Genomic DNA, 24,626 nt, shown 5'->3' on the forward strand with positions numbered 1-24,626 from the left:
TTCTGACCTACTTAGCTAGCTTAAATTTGTTTTACAGAATTATTATAATTCTATCCTTGGTACTTAAACTTTGTGATTAATGCATGCCTCACAATATAATTAAAATATAATTACACAGTTTTGCAGTTTTCTATTGTGTATTATTACAAAGATCTGGATTTTGCAAATATTAAAAGAGTTAAGATTTCGATATTTATCACTTTTGCTGTTATTATGTGATTATGTTAAATGGGACCCTTTTATGTCTGAAGAATGGATTGGAGAGAGGTGAATCATTAGATGCAGCACTTTTTCGCTTGGAAAGGATTGGAACAGTTAATGAGTGATCACTTTAGTGTGCTGTCTAGACTGACAAGTCTTAGATATTCTTGATTACCTTTTTCAGATGTTTCTGAAATGCAGTAAATTATTTACACATTTTCTTTCAGAAATAATTTTGGGGTAAATTTGGAAGGCAGTAGAAAGCACCAGAGTGGGACTCCATGTATGTGAATTCTGCTGCTGACACCTGCAGAATTCTCAGTTAACACACAAGAACCCATGTTCCTCAGGGTCTGGGTCCTTGATGTACAGTGAGTAGTTTTGACTAGAAGGTGTTGGCAAACTAAAGTGCTACTGACCAGTTCTGGCCAATGTTCTGTTTTTGTACAGTCATTGAACTGTAAGAATAGTTTTTACATTTTTAAAGGTTTGTAAAATAGCAAGAATGTGTGGTACCATATTTGTCCTGTAAAGCCTAAATACAAAAAAAAAAAAAAAAATTGTACTCCTTGACTTGATGTTCCATTGGGTTCCTCTGAACTATTGGAATTCAGCTTTAAATTATTTATTAGTTGATTCATTTTCAATGCTGATTTTTTTATATATAGCCCTGCACATCTGTTCTTGGTTTCATTTCTTTTATGTTTATTTTGTATAGTAACCTGTGATGTGATGACTAATACCTGCCTCTTCAGTGTCCATTATACATCCAGTTGTATTCTCTTAAATTTGGGAGTGGTGGCTGCTTTCTAAAGCTTTGTAACTTGAAGTTTAATTTTCTATTAAAGGAAATTTCCAGTAAAATGAGATATTAAGGGGAAAGACACTTTTTTTGAAATACTTAATACTCTCATTTTGGAACTTTAAAAGTTGTGTTCTGTTTTATGGAAAAGTTAAAAATAAATGTTAATATTATCTAATAAACTGCAGAACTCTCTTCTATAATTTTTTGAACATCACTTTTGGCCAGCATATGGTGTGTTCACAGCAAGGCTTGGCCTTCTCCCTGGGTTGCTGAGCATGGAAATGTGGCCACTGTTAAAGCTTGGATGTATTTGAGTGGTGGTCAGCTGTTATATCTGGAGGAATTCAACACCACATATTGTTCAGTTGTTAATGTGCATTAAGGATAATGAGCTAATTAATTTTTTTATATCATTGTTATTTGATATTGTGTGGGGAAATTTGGGCCCTTCAAGAAAAACAGGTCAGAAATAGGAGTTGCTTTATAAAGTTGGCCTGCAATCATCACATTTCTCCAGAGAGAAAATGGTTACCCTGTAATAATCAGCCTAATGAATTCAGAAATCCATTGATTGTCCCAGCTCTGGGTAGATTAGGTAGAGACTTGCTTCAAGGAGTGGAATTTATGAAATGTTTACTGCATCCAGCAAGCAGAGCCACTATAATACAGCTGCCTCCTCAGTGGTTTGCTTTGATCCTGTGGAATGAAAGGACAGGAGGATCAGCTCAGGTCTAAATGAGATTACAGCTGGTTCTGCAGCTTATCTGGTCTATTGCCAACTAGTGTGGCTTTGCAAGTCCTAAGGGGTTTACAACAGAAACTGTTTATTGAGTAGCATCAGTTTACTCAACACAAGCAGGCTAATCCTCCCCAGCCTCAGCATGTTATAGAATTGTGCAGGAGCCAAACCGAAAACTGGTGTAGCCAAACCCTCTGGAGCCCTTTGTCTCGTTCTATATTGATTTTTACCTGAGTTAAAGGCAGTAAAAAAATAAAACCAATAACCAGTCCTATTGTGAGCAAAAGGTTAATCTCACTTAAAATCTTACAAAAAGCATTTGTTAACCCTAGAAGGGACAACCTTCTTCCTTTTTGGTTTTGTTTTGTTTGTTTTTTTTTACTTTATAGTCAAGTGTGATTTTCTAGTTTTGAATTTTGAAGAACTAGATAAGAAAAACAGCTTAAAAGATCTTGCTAGGCATTCTTCAAGTTAAATGCTTAAGTCTCTTCTTGTATTACTATAACAGATCGCTTTGTGTATAGACTATAGGATGATTTGTCTCTAAATAGTAGGTTTTTGCTTTATACCCATTTTGTACACTGCAATCATTTGTTTTAATGTGGTAAACAAAATGCATGAAGACACGGCTAGAAACTTTGATTAAGGAAAAGAGCTCAACTGTCAGAGTTAATGACCAGTAGTCATTTTGCCTGATGATCCCTTGATTAGTAATATATTTCTTTAATGAATAAAGACTGGTAAATCAGGGTATTATAAAGATATGCCTGTTATAAATAATTCTTTGTGTGTTTAAGTCTAATTTCACTTTTATTTGGTATCTTCTAAAACCTTCAGTTATAAGATTTTAATTACTATAGTCTCATTTCTAACAAAGATCCTCAGTATGGCTGATAGTAGAAGATGATTTGGAGTGAAACAGACCTGGATTACAATTCTATTTTCATTACTTGTTGATCAAGTTATGTAACAATTGACCACCAAATTGGAGATAATATAATTTACCTTGCAGTATCTAATCAAACCAAATTAGAAAATAGTAAAAAGTAACACTGTGTTAATCAGGTTAGTCAAGGCTACTGTGGTTCCTCAGGAGCCCATAGCACTGAAGATATATGCATGGGATCCCTCCCGTGATGCTAGAAAGGATATTTAAAGGGCATGATATAGTAATCATGAGAGCTGTGCTCTGTATACATAAATCAGAGATGCCCATTTCCATCTTTAAAGGTGTATGATCTTGGGAGGCAGATAGAGAAGTTGTCAGGTAAATATCTTTCCCTAAGCTCATAGCAGTAGCCATGAGTATAAAATCTAGTCTAGTTCAAATTTTCTGAGAGGGCCTGAATAGTAAACTGTTATTTAGGATAGGTGGATGAGCCATGTATTTATGAAAGCATCTGCTTGAGTGATTGATTACTCGGTTGCTTCATACAAAGCAATATATTAGTGTGTGTAAATACTGTCAACTGTATTAAGTACTAAGTAAAAGATAAAGGTAAATTATTTAAGAAGAGTTTGGTGGTCTCTCAGTTTACTTTCTACTAATTGGCAATGAACATGTACCCTCAGCTATATGTAAGCACAAACCTGTTACTATGGAAACATTCGGAGGCTTTCTAAATGTACTATGTGATGGAATCAGCTAAGACTGATGTTTATCTTAAACACACAGTTTGTCCAATATTTAAACCTAATGGACAAGATGTGTACCAGTTGAAAATGTAATATTTATCCAATCATTTCTATTCTATCAAGCCTGATTCTAAAGCAATAGGTTGCACTCATAGAGTAATAAATTTTTACTGCATTTGGAGATAAAGGCTATTGGTGGTGATTGCTTAAACTCTTTTTGCTCAATCATCTGAATGGTGCAAATCAAAGCATTTTGTCAGACTGTGAGAAGTTTCACCTAGATATTGCTTCCCACTCACACAGGTCACCCTATAAATTATGTTCACGGTTTTACAGCATAGCTGTTGTTGGAAGTTAAATTGATGCCCACTGGTGGAACTCGTAAAACATTTTCCTGTTAACACGACCAGGCAGAGTTGACATTGTTGATGGTGGATTCTATCTAATAAACCATTGGTTCTAGCAGTGATTTTTACTGTGTTTCAGAGGTGATGATGATATAAGTTTAGTGATCCAACAGTTCTTCCTGAATGATAGAAAATTAGTTCTACTGTCTATATTACCGAACGCTGAGAAGAGTAGGAGTAGGGGGTTCTTGGAGCCCAATATAGCCTCATGTTCTGAAAGATGATGAATTATAGGAGCAAACTCTTTAACTTGATGTATACTTCACAAAGAAAAATACTGATGTTTCTCAAAAGAATGTTATATATCATCTGTTGGGAATTTGGAAATAACCTTGCTATTACCTTATAATTCAGATACGTAGGTTGTGCTATTCTTTCAGAATCTGTGACACGGATGCTTTTAAGCTAATTATCATTTCTGAAAGGAAAGCAGTCTTACATTTGGTTACCTTTTTGTTTGTTTCTCTGTTGTCTAAAATTACTTTCCTATGGGAATTTAAGTTTCAGCAAAGAGTTTTTAATTGTGAACCATAGCAACAATCAATTTAAACATTCTTTTCCCCCACATGAGTAAATTTCAGGGGTTAAGTTTCTTTTGTTGGTTATAATTAATGGGGACTATATTAAATTTATTCTTTTTTTCTCTTTTTTTGTGTGTGTTGTAGCTGTTCCTATAGTTTTGTTGCACATTCATACTCAATTGGTGATCTTCCTGTAGCTTGGTTCCATTTTATGAGATATCCTAGATCTTTTACTCAACACTTCTTATCCCAGCATATGTGTAAATTTTTTACATGTGGTGTGTGTTTTTGATGTGCAGATAAATGTTATCAGCTGTGCTAGGTAGATGAAACCTGTCATGTACAAATAGCATGTATCAAGCCCCAAGCATGCAGAACCAGATAAATCGGCTCATTTGCTGAAGCCTTGAAAAAAGAAATTAGTAACGTAACAATCCTTTGAGACTCTCAGCCCTAATAATGGAGCTTCATAATAACCCCCACAGTTCATTGACTCAATGGGTAATCTTTTAGGAGAACTTTCTTCAATCTATCTTTTCTTCCCTTTTAAGGAATTAGAATAAAAATAAACAGGGCAAATAGCATCTCTGAAAGAAATGTGTGTATATCTGAGTACCTGGAATAACTAGATTAAAATTAAGAAATTTATTGACTTAAATATAAATTTGTTTCAAATAAGTTTATACTTTTATTTCTTTTTGAAGATTACTCTTATACATGACTAGTAGCAGCTTTTTCTTTGTAAAATTCAGATTAAACTTTTCTTTTAGGTTAGTGTATTTGATACACAGATGTTACACTGGGTTGTTGGGGACAGGAGAAGCACAGAGTAGGAAAATAAAAAGGAGAGAGAATAGGATTTGGGATAAGAAATCTAGAGGAAGCATTTAGGTTGTACTTAGATGTTTATAAGTGGTATAAGAAAAGTGACAAATCTAAGTGGTAGGTTGCAGTTCATTTGAGGTAGGCCTTTTTAAGACTCTTGTGAAAACTATAGTCTCTTTTGTCATAAAAATAAACACATTTACACATATGCAAACTGTACACATAATTTCCGGGGTTTATAAACTTCTAGGACTTATTCCTATACCCCAGGTTTAGAATTATATTACAGTGGTAACTAAGCTATTATTTCTATTAAAATTGGTTATATTTTTGATGAAGAAAATTCTTTCTAAAACATCCCTAGATACTTTATGGCTCTTTGTTTGAGTTTTGAACTGAAAACAGTCACTATTAGAGCCAAAGGTAAGATTTTTAGCTCCATTATCACAATTGGCAGTGGTTAGTAGTGTCTGATTGTTTTAATTTACTGCATTTCTTGAGTATAAGGAAATATTGAGGATGCAGAATGCTTAAGAGGTTTTAGAAAAATTATTTATCAAAGAATGTCACTTTTCCCAATGCATTAACTATTGTAATTATACATTGGAACGATCTGTTGACTTAGAAGTGGATTTGATTTAAATGGAGGGAAAAGAGACTAGACATTTTCAGTATTTATTGAAACACCTAGTCCATTAAGGTAAATTACAGAGCAAATTTCACTGTGACAGGAACATTTGGGTACATGTAGTTAAAGAATCAGTCAACATTACCATTAGACACTTTCTTTTGGGGAATTTATTACCACCAATTAGGAAAAAGTGCTCACAGGTGGAATTTAGACCTGGAAAACTTGTGGTAGAATATTTGACCTCAAAAAGTGTTTTGAGTCTTTACCTTTAATAAAATGATCTTGAATTCTTTTGAACCAAGGCACATTCCCCCACAGAGTAACTTAGCATGTGTAGTAAGATGTACTCTAATGATTGCAGCTGTAATTAGTGGATAGAGCTGTGTGTAACCATAACTAAATTAAAATTAAGACATTTATTGACTGTTAAATACAGTTTTGTTCCGAACAAGTATATATTTTTATTTCTTTTTGATGATTTTGACGATTGATCTTATACATTGACTAGTAACAACTTCTTAAAAATAAAATTCAGACTTAGTTTTTCTATTCAGTTGGTGTACTTGATTGATACACAGAAAAGTGAGATGGTGAGAGTTAAGCTAGGTTGTGGAAGATGTTTTTAATAATTATCTTTAAAAGATGATCTCAGGTTCATAAATATATTACCTTATATCTAGGGGAAATTTAAATGAAACTTGCTTATAAAAATCTACCAATTATTAATGAAATGTGAAAGCAACAGAACTGTATAAAATTTATTAAAAGTAAATATGATACTCAGCATAAAATGCTTCAGTACATGCTTGATATGGGTGTTTTGGGGGAGAGGAGAAAAATAAAGTAGCTTTTTTTTCAAATGATTTTTACATTTGCAATTCATTTGTCCTAAAACAAGTATAGAATTTCTGAGATGGTTGTCGATGGTTCCTAGGAGCCTTAAAACATAGCTATTTTGTCTTAAGTCTGCCTTTGCTCTGTTGCAGATCTTACCCCTTGATTATACTTATAATGAAAAGTATTTGCTTCCCTCTCCCCATTTGTGAATTCCCTGAGGTCAGATATATATCTTTCTCACCTTTTAATCCCTAATTGCTACATAGCACTTAGTATATAGTAGATAGCCATGACAAAACATAGTGGCATAAAATACCACAACAGCAGCTCTTTTATTATGCTCACAGATTCTGTAAGTCGGGAATTTGGAAAGCCAAGGACAGCTCTTCTCTGCCTCAACTAAGATGATTCTGTCTGAGGGTAATTCACAGGGCTGGGGACTAAACCAACTGAAGGTAGAGGATCCAGTTCCTCTTCACTAACATGTTGAGTGTTTGAGCTAGAATGACTGAAGACAGGCTTAGCCAGGACAGTTGACTCAAGTACTTATTTTTGAAAGAATGTTTTCAGTGTAATTATACTTAATACATGGCATTTCAGTTCTTTAAGACTAAGTTTTCCCAGCAAACAAGACAAAAGCTTCATGGTCTTTTATTACCAAGCCTTGGAGTCACATAATGTCATGTCTGTTGGTCATAGCAGTCATAGATCTCCTAGATCCAAGGAGTGGCAAAGAATTTGTGGCCATGTATAATGAAAAAAAAACAAGAGAGAGAGAGAGATTGGAGATCTCTGTTCTAAAATAAAGGCAATTTTTATAAACTGTTCACATTATTGCCTGTATTGCAGATAAATATATTCTGATTTTCTTTTTTAGCCATCAGTTCTTAAAGGATTTTTCCATCTTATTTTTCTTCTATGCAAAACCTACACCTAACTTACTATTTTAGGTAAGATCCAGTGTATGTGTATATGTTTGCTCAGTTATAGTTAAAGAGGAAGAAAAACATATTTGAAATCCCAAAAGACTAGTGTGATGACTTTAGCGTTTTATCTGATACTAGAGGTCCAGTGCACGGATTCGTGCACCGGTGGGGTTCCTCAGCCTGGCCTACGCCCTCTCACAATCTGGGACCCCTTGGGGGATGTAGTAGTGTGCGAAGGGGCAGGCAACCGGGGAGGAGCCCAAGCCCAGGCCACACCGCTTCCGCTCATCCCAGCCCCACTGCGCCTCCCGCCACTCAGTAGCGCTGCCACAGCTGTGCTCACCAGCCGTGAGCCCCACATCTGGCACCTGTTGGTCAGCTGAGCGATGCTCCCGCTGTGGGAGCGCACTGACCACCAGGGGGCAGTTCCTGCATTGAGCGTTTGCTCCCTGGTGGTCAGTACGCAACTAGTGACCAATCATTCGGTCTCTTGGGCTTTTATATATATAGAAAGATGTACACATTTTATTGTGAGACTTCTTACAGAGATGATCTTACCTCTGAAGTGCCTCTAACATCAAGGACAAAGATCCTGGATCATAACTCAGGATCTTACCCATGTGATACTCTGCTAGCAGGCAAACTTGGAAACTGACTAGTTTTATATTGAGACCATTTCTTCTACCCACATATTTGCTATTGAATTTGGTGATGAGTTTCTGGAAATGAGTACCTAAACTGAATATAAACAGAACAAGGTTATGTGGCATTTCGCCTTTGGAAATGAGTTGTCACAGTCAAGTGGTGATTGCTGTCTTGTTCTTTTAGAAATCCCTAAGTCATACCATTCATCAGCCTAGAGTATCTTATAGCTCTAATGTCAAAGGGTTTCAACCAAGCCTAAATGTGGTCTTTACCCTCAATCATCTTGAAGTGCTGTAAAACTTAAGTCTGAATTCTAGCATGATAATTTCTCTTTTAATCTTTGTGTTAAGTTCAGGACTATTACTTGTTGACCATAGGTTAAACTGTTCCTCCAGACACAGAATAAATGGCAGAAACATAACTTTACCTAGTTCATAGGGTGAGAAATAATGCTTATAAAAGTATTAGCATAATGCTTGGCACATGGTAAATACCAATAAATGCTGGATGTTGCTCTTGTTTCTATTATGTGAGCTGCTATTTGAATTGGGACATTCGGGAAATTTTATTTTCTACTCTATTGCATCCTTTAGAATGTAAGTGGGCTAGTTATGCATGTATATTTCCATGTGTGTTTTTCCAACGTGATTTTAACCCATGGTAAGCTTGTCTTTACTCACAACGTTTTGCCAAGTGTTGGGAGAGTCTACATCTCTTGTGATACCTTTTTTCTTTTTCTTTCTTTTTTTTTTTTTTTTACCTGAAATCACATTTTACCTTTAGTGCTTTCATATTTTTTACTTTTATATATTGAGTTTTACTTTTCTACTGTTTGTAGAAGAATGTAGAAAATGGTTTGTAAAATAGCCATGACATCTAGAACTATATTAGATTCTTTATAGATTTTATATGTTTTGTGTTTTCTTTAATAATGTTACCACTAGTGACAGAGCTTCTTTCAATGTGTATGTTTTTATCAAAGTTCCTTCAGGAGGTATGCAGCCACATCTAATATAATAAATGTATTCTTCTGTAATCTTTGCGTAGTTAGTTTGCTGGTCCAGAAAATGTGATTCAAAAAATTACCTATGACTGCATGGGTATTGCTAACTATATTTACTAGAGTGCAGAAATTTGATTCTTCCCTCAGATCCACATTACAGTAAATCCTTGGCATTTCCTGCATTTGCCTCTCTCTGATTTCTTCATGTTTACAGAAATGATTATAAGGTCTTAAACATCTTTGTATTGTGTTACAATAACAGATTATCATTCTTCTTATTCAGACTGACACTGCTTGAGCATACAAACCATGGAGCAGGAAGTATTTGCATATTCCAGGATATATAGCTTCTTTTCAAACCAAAATACTAAGTGGATTGCACATTTCTAAAACAAGTCTGTTTGGGGGTCAGTGTCTTGTACTTAATTGGAACTTGTTTTTGCTGTGTTAATTCTTACATTGGAGAGTCTAATTCCTAGCTTTAATTTTTTAACCAAGGGGTTTGTGTGTTTTTTTCAGAGCTCTGAATCAGATCCCCACAGTACTCTTAGTTATACTCCCTTGTACCTCAACATTTTGTTGTGGAGAGGTCAAAAGTGGTTCAGTTTTGTTGCCCATTTTAAATATTGCCTTGAGCCCTAGCCGGTTTGGCTCAGTGGATAGAGCATCACCTAAGGACTGAAGGGTCCCAGGTTCAATTCTGGTCGAGAGCATATACCTTAGTTGCAGGCTTGATCCCCATCTCTGGTCGGGGCATGGGCAGGAGGCAGCCAATCAATGTGTCTCTTTCACATTGATGTTTCTCTCTGTCTCTCCCACTCCTTTCTACTCTCTAAAAATCAATGGGAAAATATCCTTGGGTGAGGATTAACAAACAAACAAACAAATAAATAAATAATTGATTTTCAGTGCATTTTTCTTATTATCTTATAGTTTTTTCCCATACAGAATTCTGGTATTGCTTCTGTTTCTTTGCAAGGCAAAGCTACATAGGGCTTTTCCAGCTTCTTTTTTCCTAGGCTTAGTGAAATTTTTTTCAACCCAAGTAGGGAGAGAATTTATCAGTGTTTAAAGTGTGCGTGCACATGTGTGTCTTAGTGCATAAGAGTGTATCTTAGTGTGTAAGAGAAAAGTATAGGCTTCAGAATCAGATTTATGTTCAGATTTCAGGGCCAGCCCTTCTTATCCATGTGACCTTGAGGTGCATTATTTTACTTTATCATTTATAAAGAGGATTAATGATACCTATCTCATACAATTGTTCTGATTTTTACTTAAAAGAATTTCTAGCACATAGAGGATGATCAGAAATGATACCCCTTCCTAGGAAATAGGTTTTAGTTACTGGAGAAAAGCTTACTTATTCAGAAATAATGGGCAAAATCCATCCTATCCAAGTATAAGTTATTTATTATCATTTGAAACCAGTACTTTGAAAAAGCTATAAATGGGCTGTGCAAATGGAGGTATTATTTTATTTAGACTCTGGTGTGTTGAAATGTACTCATGAACTTTGCTGTATTGATGCAGGCAGTTGAGTTAGTTGCCAAATGGATTTTAGTGGTTTGATATTCATCTTACTGAAAACTAAAGGACCTGAAATGGTTCTCTAGCCACTAGTTCAAGTTGAAAGCATGTCAGGAAAGTTTTTACACAGAGAGAACATACCAGATATTTAGTTAGCTTTTCTGAGAACTGCTTGCTATGATAGTCTTTCCCCAGGCATTTGTATGCTTTTTTTTTTTTTTTCAGTACTTGAAGTAATATTAGATATTATCCAAGGATTCCAGTGTAAAGTGTCATGGAGTCCAAATGTTGTATAATTGATTATTATAATAATAATAATATTTGCTTATGTGTAGATACATGACAAGGACTAAGATGTGGTCTTGCAGCAGTTTGATCTTTTTGTGGAATTGCTTTAGGTACATGTACTAGTTAATTCTGTGTTTTCTATAGTTATTTCATATGTCCACTTCCCCTGGGTAAATTGATTTAAATCATCAGGAATATGGGATTAATGTCATATCTCTTTGTTCAAGTACTAATTATTTTTAAGTGAAATTCTACTACTTTCAAAAAGTCTTCTTCCTTAGTTCCATCAGTTATTTTCACTGACTTTTCTTTAATTGAAGAAAGAACATGTAAGGATGGTATCCATGCATTTGTGTATACTCTCAATTGATATAGCAGTAATGTAAACAGAAACAGGAATAATATAGTTGTGCATTTAGTTTTAAATAACCATTATTAATTGCTGGGCATATTGCATAAATGCCTTCTACTCCTGATCACTATGAAATATCTTAGTATTTCCTCTTCTTATATTTTTGTCTAAATTTTCAATTGCAATTAAAAAAGTGAGCAAATCATGAATCAAAATTTGAGACAGTACTGAATTCATGGTTTGCTATTTTATGGAGAATAACTTTGTATTGTTTGTTTATTGTTGTATGCTATGTGAAAATGACTGGATCTTTTTAGACCACGGTGCTAAGATTGTGTCCTTCACAATTTTGTATAATAGTACAAGGCCTATGTCTTTTCTAAACAATGAAAATATTTTAACTTAGAATACCACATGTAAGTCAAATATACTTACTTTCCTCTTGGTACATCAGTGTCCTAAAGCTTTTAGGAGAAGATGGTTTAAAAAATTGTTTTCATGTCTAGATTGTAAGTAAAATCACTTGTCACAGTGAGTTGCAAAATGCAGACCTTCATTCAGAAGCTGCCTGTTTCTCATTTAGATCTGACACATTAAAAGGCATATAATTAATGGTTGACATTAGTAATTAACATTAACTTTATGGTGCTTAATATGCCATCATTCATCCATCAAATAACCAGAAATGCATAATGTCTTAGCATAAAGCTTTTAATTATATAAAATGGTCCTTCAGTTTTCATGTGGTATAAATGTTAAAAGTCCAAAATGTATTTAAAGATTTTTGTAAGCGTTTGTCGGATGTTAGCTGTATTTTTGTTTCTTTTTAGGAATATGCATCAACAATTGTGTCAGGAACTTCGAAAGGAAAATGTGGACCTAGTTGTTCAGTCTTCATTGTCGGCTAGAGAGCGCCACCTTGCTGCAGTTGCCAGTGCACTGTGGAGACATTTCTTTTCATTTTTGAAGGGTCAGAGAATGTCACAAGCAGTGCCTTCCTCACAACTTGCAGATGCTGCTGCAGGTCAGCTTTGTAATTTGCTAATTAGTTTCTCATTTTCCAAACTCTGTCAGTTTTTCCTTCTGTTGTTTGGTAACAAACTTCTAACAGTGTAATAAATATTTTGACAACCAGATGAAAAGAATTACATTTGGCTTGTTTATTATTTTCCTCTTAAAGGTAAAAATTAAGTGGTTATTTGCTAAAGATAAGATAATGTTCAATCTTAAAATTATTGAATGTAGATAAACTTTTCTTATGCATGCAATATTTGGAAAGTAAATAGCGTTTGATTTATTCTAGTCCAAATTATTTATTTTCAAATTATATGTGTTGATATCTCAGTATCGACACATTGTGTAAAGAGCAAAAGAATGTAGCAGGAGTTCCACTTCAATACCAACTAGGTGAAATCAGAGTGATGTCGAATATATAGAACGTTGTTGTTCTGATTCTATTTTATGTTGTAATTTTTACTTGATTTGATTATTAACCTAACAACATTTTAGGCTTTAAGGGACTCTGAATCCTATGACATTGTAGGCATGAATTTGAATATATGTGCATATATGCAGTTTTCTAAGAAGAGGGTTCAAGGGATATTTTGCCCAAAATATGTTAACAAGGACTGGAATAGACAGAGATCAATATGGTGACTGTATGTCTTTCAATGCAACTTATATGAAGGTATTTAATGTATTTTATTCTAATGCTTCAAAAAACCTAAGGTTTATTTTATTGTACCCTTGTACAGATTTTAAAAGATCTTGAATTCTGGTAGCACTTCCATAATTAAAACATAAACAGTGATAGATTGAAAATTTCTGACAGGGCAACAGTTTTCCAACTACTGTAATGTTTATGAAAACAGATATTGATATTCAATCAGTATAATCAAAGCAGTCATTAGTAACCAATGTTACTTATCTTCCATTCATCATCCCAGTGAACAAAAATGATAGCACACAAGTTTAGTGCTGTCCTAGGTGCTCAAAGTAAGTGGTATATAAATGTAAATCAAAATTCGTGTGGGTTTGGGGTTTGTTTTGAAATAAAGATAGGTTAGGAGAGAAAATTTTCTTGCATTAAAAAAAAAAACACCAACATTTGATGAATATGCACTTTTATTGCCATTGGGAAAATACCAGTAGGAAAAGGACTGTAATTCTTTTTCTCGTGTATAAGCTACATGTTCTCATGGAGCTTATAGTCTAGTAGAGGGACAGAATAATCAATAAATAAGTAATATATGTAATATGATAGTAACTGCTGTGGAGAAAAAGAAAAATATAGAATAGGCTAGGGATAGGGTAGGCCAGGGGCAGGTTCTACTTTTTTTTTTTTTTTAATATATTTTTATTGATTTCAGAGAGGGAGAGAGAGATAGAAACATCAATGATGAGAAAGTATCATTGATTGGCTGCCTCCTGCACGCCCCCTGCTGGGGATCGAGCCCATAACCCAGGCATGTCCCCTGACCGGAACTGAACCCAGGACCCTTCAGTTCTCAGGCTGAAACTCTATCCACAGAGCCAAATCGGCCAGGGCTGTACTTTTAAATAGAGTAGTCAGGGAGGCCTGAGCAAACCTAACCGAGGAAAGAGATCCATGCTATGCAGAGGCAAGAGCATGTCTGGTGTGATTTAGGAACTACAGGGAACCCATAAAAGCTTGTATGGTTCAGAAAGGGAGAGAGTAGTCAGAGATGTGATCAAGAGGTAATGAGAGCTTGCCCCGGTTTCTGTGGCTCAAGCTCGTTTGTATTCTACCTTGTATGCAGTTGTAAAGCCTTTTGCTTTACTCTGAGATTGGAAACTGTTGGAAAGTTTTGAACAAATGAATGATATGATCCCTCTGGCTGCTAGACTGACAACAGACTATAGGAAGGCAAGGAGAGAAGCAGAGAGGCCATTTAGGGAACTATTGCAACAGCACAAAAATGAGCAGTTTGGGCTGAAGTGGTAGCATAGAGGTTGTGAGCAGTGGCCAGATTTCCAATCCAAAGGTAGAGACAGTATTTTAAAGGTAGAGCTGACACAATTTTTGAAGTGGGTATGATATGGTAAGCAAAATAGATAAAGAGAGAATTCCCTGTGTGTGCTGAGATGAGGAAGATTGTGGCAGGAGCAGATTTTACGAGGGCAGACTAGGATTTTGATATTGTTTATAGACATATTTTTAATATCCATTAAAATCCCAGTAGGGATATAAAGTAGGCATGCTAGGCAGTCCAAGCTGGAAATTTAAATTTGGAAACTACTGATAAATAAATAGTCTATAAAGCTATGAACTAGATGAGATCACCTGTAGAGTTAAGGATTGGTGAAAGGGAAGTTTGAGGACAAACTTCAGATTTGTAAGGTACAGAGTAACCAAGAAAGAAGACTACAAAAGGAATGCCAGTGAAATAAGAGAAAACCAAGAAAGTGTGATTGCCCTGGCAATCAAATGACACCATTTCAAGGAAGAGGAAGTGATCAATAGCTCACATGCTGTTAATAGGTCAGGTCAAATGAGGCCAGGGAACCAGTCCTTGGATTTAGCAAGAGGGAGGTCACTGGTGACCTTGAAGAGAAGAGAAGTTTTTGGTGTGGTGGTAGAGGCAAAGGCCTGATTGAAGATGATTCGAGAGAAAATGTGAAAATAGGAATTGCAGACTGCATACATAGATAAATCTTTTGGAGTATCGCTGTTTACAGGAAGTAGAAAAATGGGGATGTTATCTAGAGAGAGATGTGGGGTCAAAGAGGTCTTTTGATAACCTGGGAGACATTTCAGCTTAATGTGGACAGGAATTTCTGAGTGGGGAGAATTGATGATGCCAGAGTGTCACTTGTTTTTCAGTACCCAGGAGAAATGGGATCCTGTAGGGGACTTGGCCTCAGATTATCTGTAATAACAGAAGAGAAGGCAGAGTAAATGGGCCCCATGGCGGCGGCTGGGTAGATGTGGTGGGAGCTTGTGGTAGTTTTCCTCTGATGTTTCTCATTTTTCTGTGAAGTAGTAATTAATGGTATTAGCTGGAAATGAAGATGGGGAAGAGAGGGTTTGCAGTAGTCCTCTAGGAGAAAAAACAACAACACTGAAATGAACTAGACAAATGTAGGAATGCCAACCAGTTCTAAGGGCCCACGTAAAGTTTGTAGTTAAAAATTTAAAGTGACATCAGTCAGCATGGTTGCTTACCAGCCATTTGCTGTTGTGGATACATGTAAGGAGAAAACCAAGAGTTGAAATTAAACAGGTGGTGTTTTTTCCAGGCAAGTACAACAAATCAAGTGAGAAGCAAGGGGGTTGGTGGTATACACAAATGAGTACAATAATGGGCCATGCAATCAAGCTGCCTAAAAAGGGAAAGGGAGGCACAAAGGCAGTGAGGGACAGGATAAAGGTAGGATCAATGAATTGTTGGTCGTGGTGGAATCAAAGACTTGTTGGGACTTGAGAACCTACAGGAGGAGAGTTGAAAAGCTAGTTTGGTGCCCGAAAGTGGGTTCCTCAAGAGTTGAAATTGTGGAGAGATTGTATTTATTGTTAATGCCAAGGTCTCTTGGTATTACCGTGGGAGATAGATTCATTAAGGGAGAGGATTTCAAGAAACTGAAAGGCCAGGACACTGGGAGAACCTCATCAAGGATTATGACGAGTGCTGTTAGTATGATAGTGAGCTACAGTCTTCAAGGAATGAGGGTAGATGACCTAGGAAGCAGTAGATAAATGTAACAAGGCAAGTTGTGGATGGTATAGTCTGATGACATGAGAACCAAGGCTAGAGGTTTTTGGAAGGAGGAAGGGCAAGTATTTTAGAAGCAGCAGTAAACTCACCCTATCTGTAGAGCAAGTTGTATGGGAGGGAATTCTAGTTCCCAGGCTTAGTGGGTTCTGAAGGAAGCATAGTGTCATAGATACTTTGTAGGTCAAGGTTTAATAGAAGAGAATGTGCAGTGTCTAAGCCAGGGGTGGGCAAACTTTTTGACTCGAGGGCCACAATGGGTTCTTAAACTGGACCGGAGGGCCGGAACAAAAGCATGGATGGAGTGTTTGTGTGAACTAATATAAATTCAAAGTAAAGGAGCGGAGGGGAGAGCAAGAGAACCCTCCGCTTTTTCGGCTCCGCGGGCCGGATAGAACAGCCAAATGGGCCGTAGTTTGCCCACGGCTGGTAAGCTAAGAGTGAACTCTTCCTCTGTGGCAGGTGGCAAGTAAATTAGCCTGACTGGAGAAGAGCAGATGCCAGAAATAGTTTTCAAAATGGGTTTTTGAATGAGGAAGGCACATTAGAAACACCCAGTTTAGAATTTGCAAATTGAGGGAGCCATTATAGATTCTAACAGTAATGCTGAGATAAATTATCTGAGCCCTTTCTTAGAGATCTAGATGATTACAACATAAATGTCTTTGAAAACATGAATTTAGTTCAGTTTTAGCTTTTTGTTCTATGTTTCTAAATATGACATTTATTATTTAGGGCTAATTTTTTTATCACTATTGATATAATTTTGGGAGGGCAAAAGGTTTTTTACAACTTTTCACCACAAGTTTCTCTCATTTTATATCTAGATTTTACTTTGCTAGCAATGGACATGCCCAGCACAGCTCCGTCAGATCTTCAGCCTCAACCAGTTAAAGCAATGATACAACTTTTTGGTTGGGATGATATCATCTGTCCTCAAGTTGCAGCAAGATATTTAAGTCATTTCCTCCAAAACAGGTGAGTAATTTTATTTCAGGTATTCACATTAATGTATACTCATGATAGATTAGTACACCAGGAAAGTAAAAAATTTCATAAATAAAACCTTGTCTTTACTATACATACTCTCATTTTGGCAGTTTCTTGCTTTTAGAGTTATGAGCATTTTGACAGTAGTAGTAGCAGTAGAAAAGCTGACTTATGTCTCATGACCTGCTTTAAAAAAAAATGCTACTTGCGGATGTGGTTCGGTTGGTTGGAGCACCATCTCGTACACCAAGGAGTTATGGGGTCAGTGCCCGGGGTGCGGGTTTGATCCCTGATCAGGACGAGTGCAGGAGGGCAGCCATTCAATGTTTCTCTCTCACATTGATGTTTTTCTTTTTTTTTTTTTTTTTAAGGTCTATTCTTTTTTTTAAAAATATATTTTATTGATTTTTTACAGAGAGGAAGGGAGAGGGATAGAGAGTTAGAAACATCGATGAGAGTGAAACATCGATCAGCTGCCTCCTGCACACCTCCTACTGGGGATGTGCCTGCAACCATGGTATATGCCCTTGACCGGAATCGAACCTGGGACCTTTCAGTCCGCAGGCTGACGCTCTATCCACTGAGCCAAACCAAACCGGTTAGGGCATCACATTGATGTTTCTCTCTTTCTCTCTCTCTCTCTAAGGCAATAGGAACAAATCCTCAGGTGGGGATTTGAAAATAAAAAGTTACTGCTTAAGCCCTTTTTCAAAACTGTTTTTATGAGACTTCCTTTTTTCTGTCCTGAAATGACCTTTCTACACTCACCATTGTGAAAGAAATTACACATTGATATTGCTGAATCTATAGACACTGGTATGTTATTGAGGTTTTAGATTTAATGATAGCTTTCCTTTTGATAGCTAGATATCAAAGATTTGACTCTTAACTTAGATGATGATTAACAAGACACATTTCCACCATGAACATTGGTTTCTTTATCTATAAGTATCTCCTGCCACATTGCATAAGAGATCTAAGGAACCCCAGTAGGAAAAAAAATACAACAAATAAGGTTAAAAATATAAATAGTATAATCAGGAAGGCTTAAATAAGAATATTAATATGATGGAAAATAAAATAATCTAAGAGACCAGTCAGTGAAAATGAGTGATTCAGTGGTAGATATTCTCATGAAGTCTTTTCTCATTGGCTTTCAGTTGTCAAGTAATGGAGTTCAGCTTCAATTGGATTACTTTTAACTTGAGAACTCTATAACAACAACAAACATTTATATTTATTTATTTAACACATTGGCTGAAATTATTTTAGTTTTACAATAATAATAGTGTATTAGTAACAGTTAAAAAAATTAAAGTGTAAAGATAGATGTTAAATAGCTTTGGGAAGGTTGTACAGATAATAAGTGACCAATCTGAGTTCTTCTGTATTATATACTCTTTTTATGACAACTTGTATTGAAAATATTTTATCTTTTATTTTAATATATTTTTATTGATTTCAGAGAAGAAGGGAGAGAGGAGAGACTGAGATAGAAATATTAATGATGAGAGAGAATCATTGATTGGCTGCCTCTTGCATGTCCCCTACTGGGGATCGAGCCCACAACCCGGGCATGTGCCCTTGACTGGAATCGAACCTGGGACTATTCCGTCTGCAGGCCGATGCTCTATCCACTGAACCAAACCAGCCAGGGTCAAAGTATTTAAAACAGTGTTTCTGGAATTATGATGTACAAGTATTTTTAACATTTCTGACTTCACATAACACTTTATAGTGAGCTTAAGATCATCCTTACCCTTTCTATGCCCACTTATAAAATGATTAGAAATCAAATCAGCCAGCCAGGCCTTGGGCTTTGTAGAAAGAATTTTTAAAAAAATCTGTCAGATCTTATTTTGGGATTATTTAATAATGACTGCCTCTGTGGTGGGGGAGCAAGAAAGGAAGGGACAGGAAGGGGATTGATCTATATATACACCCACACAGAAAACATCTTATCTTTAACTTTTTTCTTACCTATGTGGGCATGATTTCTTCTCTATTTATTTACTCTACTGTTTATTTTGTCTACTTGCCATTTCCTTCATTATTCTCTTAGCTAGCTAGTTATCAGCCCCTTCCTTGCTTTCCCCCTTTAACTATATTCTTTTTTACCTCTTTCCCTTGGCAAAAACCCTACACATAGCCTTCAGTGGGAAAAGGAAAATTAAATAAGAACATTACAAATGAAATCAAGAATATAAGGTGGGCAAAAGTATGTTTGCAGTTGTGAGTATGCCAAACATAGAATTTATTCTTGTACTAGAGGCCCGTTGCAGGAAGATTCCTGCAAGAATAGGGCTTCCTTGGGCCTATTCCTGCAAGAATAGGGCTTCCTGCAGCCAGAGCGAAGCAGAGAAGGGAGTGAAGCCTGCTGAGGCGGTCTCCACTCCCATCTCTGCTGCCTCGGCTCCACTCCCGTCTCCGCTGCCTTGGTTCCGCTGCCTTGGCTCCACTCCCGTCTCCACTACTTTGGCTCGCTCCCTTCTGCAGTGTTTGCTTCCTTCTATGCTGTCTTCAGTCTTCGCTCTGCGCCTACGTATGCAAATTAACCGCCATCTTTGTTGGGTTAATTTGCATACTCTGCTTGGCTGGTGGGCATAGCAGAGGGACGGTCAATTTGCATGTTTCTCTTTTATTAGTGTAGATTATTATTTACTAGAGGCCGGTGCACGAATTCATGCACCAGTGGGGTCCCTCGGCCTGGCCTGTGGGATCGGGCTGAAACCGGCTCTCCGACATCGCCCAAGGGGATCCCGGATTGCGAGAGGGCACAGGCCAGGCTGAGGGACCCCACCGGTGCACTATTGGGGCTGGGGGGGGACGTGGGAGGTTGGCCAGCCGGGGAGGGACCATGGGAGGGCTCCAGGGCATGTCCAGCCCGTCTCACTCAGTCCCGATTGGCCGGACCCCAGCAGCAAGCTAACCTACCAGTTGGAGCGTCTGCCCTCTGGTGGTCAGTGCACGTCATAGCAACTGGTTGACCGGTCGACTGTCTGCCCCCTGGTGGTCAGTGTATGTCATAGCGAGTGGTTGAGCAGCCTTAGCATATCATTAGCATATTACGCTTTGATTGGTTGAACGGATGACTGGATGACCAGACACTTAGCATATTAGGCTTTTATTATGTAGGATTGTATTATTTTCCTTAAGGACACTGTAAACCTCCTTTTTGCCCAACCCTGTATTTATACAATATCTTACTGTGTGTATCTGTAGTGTTCATTTTCAGCAGTGTATGTCTGCATTAGTTGCATTTGTCTATGAGGCCAACAAGTGGGGAATGTTCAAATGTTTGTTTGTTTGTTTTTTATTCCTAATCTCTTTTACTCCGGGAACATAATGATGCCAGGTTTTATTTTTGTTTTAATATCTATCAATTTATCTTTCAGCATGTTATGTGAAGCAGTTTCTTATTCAGGCTGTGTATCTTTTCAAGCCTTAACTATAAGATCATGGATCCGTTGCATTTTGCAAATGTATGTAAAAAGCCTCAGTTTACCTGATGATTTATTAATTGATATAAATCTGGAACAGGCAGTTGGTAAGTATTGCAGGTGTTGTGCTTTCTAGTTAGCTAAATATATTTACATTTTTCTGTTTTGTTCCATAAATTAAGAGAAAAAATAAAAAAATATTTGTAATTAACTATGAATATAAACAAAAATTTGTTTCCGTTTGCAGCCCGTTTGTTTTTTCCTGATATTTTCCTGTTAATATATATGATAATTTCTCTCCTGTGAAGATAAAAGAACTTGTTTCCTTGGAAGCCAAAAAAAAACTTGCTCTCAGATGACAACCATCTTTTACCTTGAAGAAACTGATCACAAAATAAAGTGGAAATATGAATAACCAGATATCACACTGTGAAAACCCTAAAAAGGAAAATATCTAATTATGGATAATTTTCTCCCATTTTATTAGATATTTTGCTTTGCTTTTGCTTTATATTTAGTCATCGAGTGATATTTGTGCCTTTTTTTTTTTTTTTTTTTTTTTTTATATTTCGATGCAGTTCTGGTTGCCTGCAGGGCATGCCTTTTCCTAAAGCTGTTCTTTATGGCCATTTATAAATTGCCAAAGTGTGGACTGAAAAATGCTCCAGACTTACTTTGATATGTTATTACATCAGTTGGTTTTACATGAATAATTTTTTTAGGGCTGTGTTGTTCAAACAAGTACATGTTTGTTTTTAAATAAAACCTTTCCTTAGTGACAAAAAATTCGAAGTTATTAATTATGTGGAAATTTGAATTTAAAGGAAAGCATGTCATAAATTAAGAATACTACATTTCCTGCTTTTATTCATATACATATAAAATATAAATTTATATAGTAAACATTACATAAATATCATTACTTTATTTTAACAGAAAAAGAGTACATGGAACAGTTGTCCGAGCTGACAAGGTTGCTGTTTAAACTCTCAGAAGTAAAGAATATTTTCTCAGAGGCTCATGTTGAATATTTACCCACCCCAGAAGACCCTAAAAGAGCACTAATTCAATTCCTTGAGGTATTTTTCATTTAATATAATTGTCCAGATCAGATACAGTCATATTTCCAAAAACCTTGAAGTGTTCATACTGTTCTTCTATAAAAGGAAATCTTCTAAATTGAATCATATTATTGGGTGCCCAATATTATGAAATTCTGGAGGAGTAAAAATATGGATCTAAGGTATAGTACAATTCACTCTTAAAGGCAGAAGAATTACATTTAATGAAATATAGGAGAAAAGAATGCTACATATAAGCCTTACACCTTACACTAAAGCTAACCTAAATTGTAGGAATATCTTATTGTTGAAATTGTTGGATAACAATATTCTTTAGGTACTTGGGAACTAAATTTTCTTGTATATGGTTCATAATACTTCTAACTTACTGTTTACTATCCTGTAATAAACAGTGTACATTTTACAGTAAAAAATTGTAATCTCTTCAGCATAAACAGCACCTACTTTATGTGATAGTGTGATTGGGACTTTAAAATTCAATCCATTTGTTCTGTCTCCATAAAAAATAGTCCAGTCAACATTTTATTTTCAATTATTAATTTTGTAGGAATCTATGTGATAGTATTTGCTTTATTGCCTAGTTGAGGTTATTAATGTGTTTGGATTTGTGTTTCTCTAAGCTATTCATAGTAAAAGTTGATTTATTTTCCCACAAAGAGATTGGTTTTGATTGCAATGCAAATAATTAAAACCCATAAGCTTTTTTTTCAAATGTGAAATCTTCCATTGGTTTTCATTAAGTTAAAGTACAGTTTTATGGCAATTAGCAATGCCATGTAAATCCTAAAAATACCTAATAATAGTACCTGCAGATATAAAATACACACTTTTGCCTAGTCGGTGTGGCTCAATGGTTGAGGTCACTGTTCGATTCCTGGTCTGAGCACATGCAGGCTTGATCCCCAGTAAAGGGAGTGCAGAAGTTTCTATCTCTCCCTCTTCCTTCTCTGAAATCAATAAAAATATATCTAAAATAAAATAAAATACACATTTTTGTTCTGTCTTTTATTTGGTGGTTGATTGGATCTCAACCTGTAATTAATTAAATACTTGTGCTAGGAATCATCCTGGACCAGAAAGGGAGATAGAAGTCATGCATTCCACTGACCGTTTTGAAAAGCTCTTTTAATTTAATCCAGTCCACATTAATTATTCCCTTGGCAACCAGTAAATAATAGTTGTGTGCTAAATGCTAGATAGATAGTACATACTATGTTAGGATTTCTTAGGAATTTGAAGAACCAAAAGAAGTAGTCCTTGATCTTAAAGGACTTGTCTGAAAATATGTAATGTACACAAAGGTTAAAATAATAATATAAGACAGAACAGTATATGCTAAGTGCTAATTAGTTGATAGATCAATCAGTAGATTAAGAATGCAGAGCATCTTGGTATAAGAAGTTTGAATTTTATGCCACGAACAGTGTGAAGGCTTTATACATTTTTAAGTAGGCCTAATTTGATTAAATGACTTTTCAGGAAAATTAATAACAATAGAGTGGATTCAGGGAGCATCTGAAAGCTCTTTGACTTTAACCACCTGTCTCTCCTGCTCTCTGAGTGATATCATCATGACTTTCCACTCTCTTTTCTCCAAGTGCAACATCTTCTCAAGGTCTCACTTGATTACCTATCCACCTGGACTATATCCCTGAGGGTCTCACTTCAGTTACCCTTACCAACACCCTCAGAATCTACCCTTTGTCTTTTGGTCATACCTGCAAACACTCAACCTTGGTTTGGTGCAACTGCTTACTTTCTTTCTGTCTTATCTGCTGAGAGCTGCAGTAGAAAAATCACCTAACGGTATACATTGGTACCATTGTGTCCAGTTCAGGTCATTGAATTCCACCATAAGTTCCCAAAAATAGTTTGAAAACTTTAGTACTCAAACCTTCTAACGCATCTCTAGCTAGTCTTTTTTTGTCTTCCATTCTTTTTGTGCTTATTTTCACCCTTCCTCAGTTTATTCTTTCATTGATTTCCTCTTCCCACTTCACTGTTCTTACTGTCTCATCTTACATTTCTCTCTTCCATCTCCTATTTTTCCATCTCTACTCTTTGTACCTCATCCTTTTTTCCTCTGAGAAAGCTAAGCTGGCATCTAATGGCTCATAAGGAAATTTTTTTTTTGGGGGGGGGGGATCAATTCATAATCTCAAAGCTGAACTTTATAGAAGTCTTACTTGTAAAAATTTGATAACCTGTCCCTAGGTCTTTGTATGAATTTGGGGATTTTGAATTCCCAGTTTTATGCTAGGATATTTGGAAGTCTCTCTGTGATTTTGGTTATAAGCTTCTTTTAACTAATATTTTGCTGAGTCAGATCTTGAATGAATAATTATCGGTGAATTGTTTTGTTTTTTTCTCACTTTAACCTGTATTTTAATTATAAAAAGACAATTCTTAGTTGCATTTTAATTACTGTGAACATTTATTGAAAAGTTAAGGATGAAGGCTTAAATATAAGATATATGTCTAGAGAGAGAAATTACCTTTATTTTTAAAAGTCTATACTTTATAAAACTTGGAAAGCTAAATCATGTTTTTCCTTATTTATAGGCTGTTGGTATAACTTACAGGAATCTGCAGAAATATTCTGATAAATCTGCCATGGTCAAAAAGTCCTTAGAATACCTTGGTGAAATATTAAAATATATAAAACCTTATTTGGGGAAAAAAATTTCCAGTGCAGGGCTGCAACTGACGTATAGGATGATGGGTATGTATTTCTGACATTATTAAAACTTCGTGAGGTTGAGTATTTTTCATGATGGATAGGAATATACTAATATAGTAGCTAAATCACTGTTCTCCTTACAATCATAAGAATAATCTGAAAGACAAAATAATTCATGTTGGCTTTCAAGTGTATCTCTGTCTTGTCCCACCTTCCTTAAGAACTTTTCTTGTTATGCTTGTTTTAATATTAAAATTAATTATGATCAATACAGAAAATATGCCAACACCAATTTGCTATAAATAGTCTGTTATGAATCCTTACATTGTGAATACCTGGATAACTAAAATGGACATTCT

The 24,626-nt window shown here is 35.9% G+C and overlaps 1 protein-coding gene across 1 annotated transcript in view; it reads left to right on the forward strand.

The window, feature by feature from the left end:
• Positions 1 to 24,626, forward strand: part of MMS22L (MMS22 like, DNA repair protein) — a 110,795-nt gene that overhangs the window by 64,933 nt on the left and 21,236 nt on the right. Inside the window, exons 15-19 of the mRNA XM_080667040.1 lie at positions 12,173 to 12,366; positions 16,903 to 17,053; positions 20,461 to 20,612; positions 21,442 to 21,584; positions 24,150 to 24,309. Of these exons, the coding sequence (XP_080523166.1) occupies positions 12,173 to 12,366; positions 16,903 to 17,053; positions 20,461 to 20,612; positions 21,442 to 21,584; positions 24,150 to 24,309 (800 nt within the window). The remainder of the gene's footprint in view (positions 1 to 12,172; positions 12,367 to 16,902; positions 17,054 to 20,460; positions 20,613 to 21,441; positions 21,585 to 24,149; positions 24,310 to 24,626) is intronic.

The sequence above is a fragment of the Plecotus auritus genome (assembly GCF_963455305.1).
Source record: "Plecotus auritus genome assembly, chromosome: 4".
Lineage (NCBI taxonomy): Eukaryota > Metazoa > Chordata > Mammalia > Chiroptera > Vespertilionidae > Plecotus > Plecotus auritus.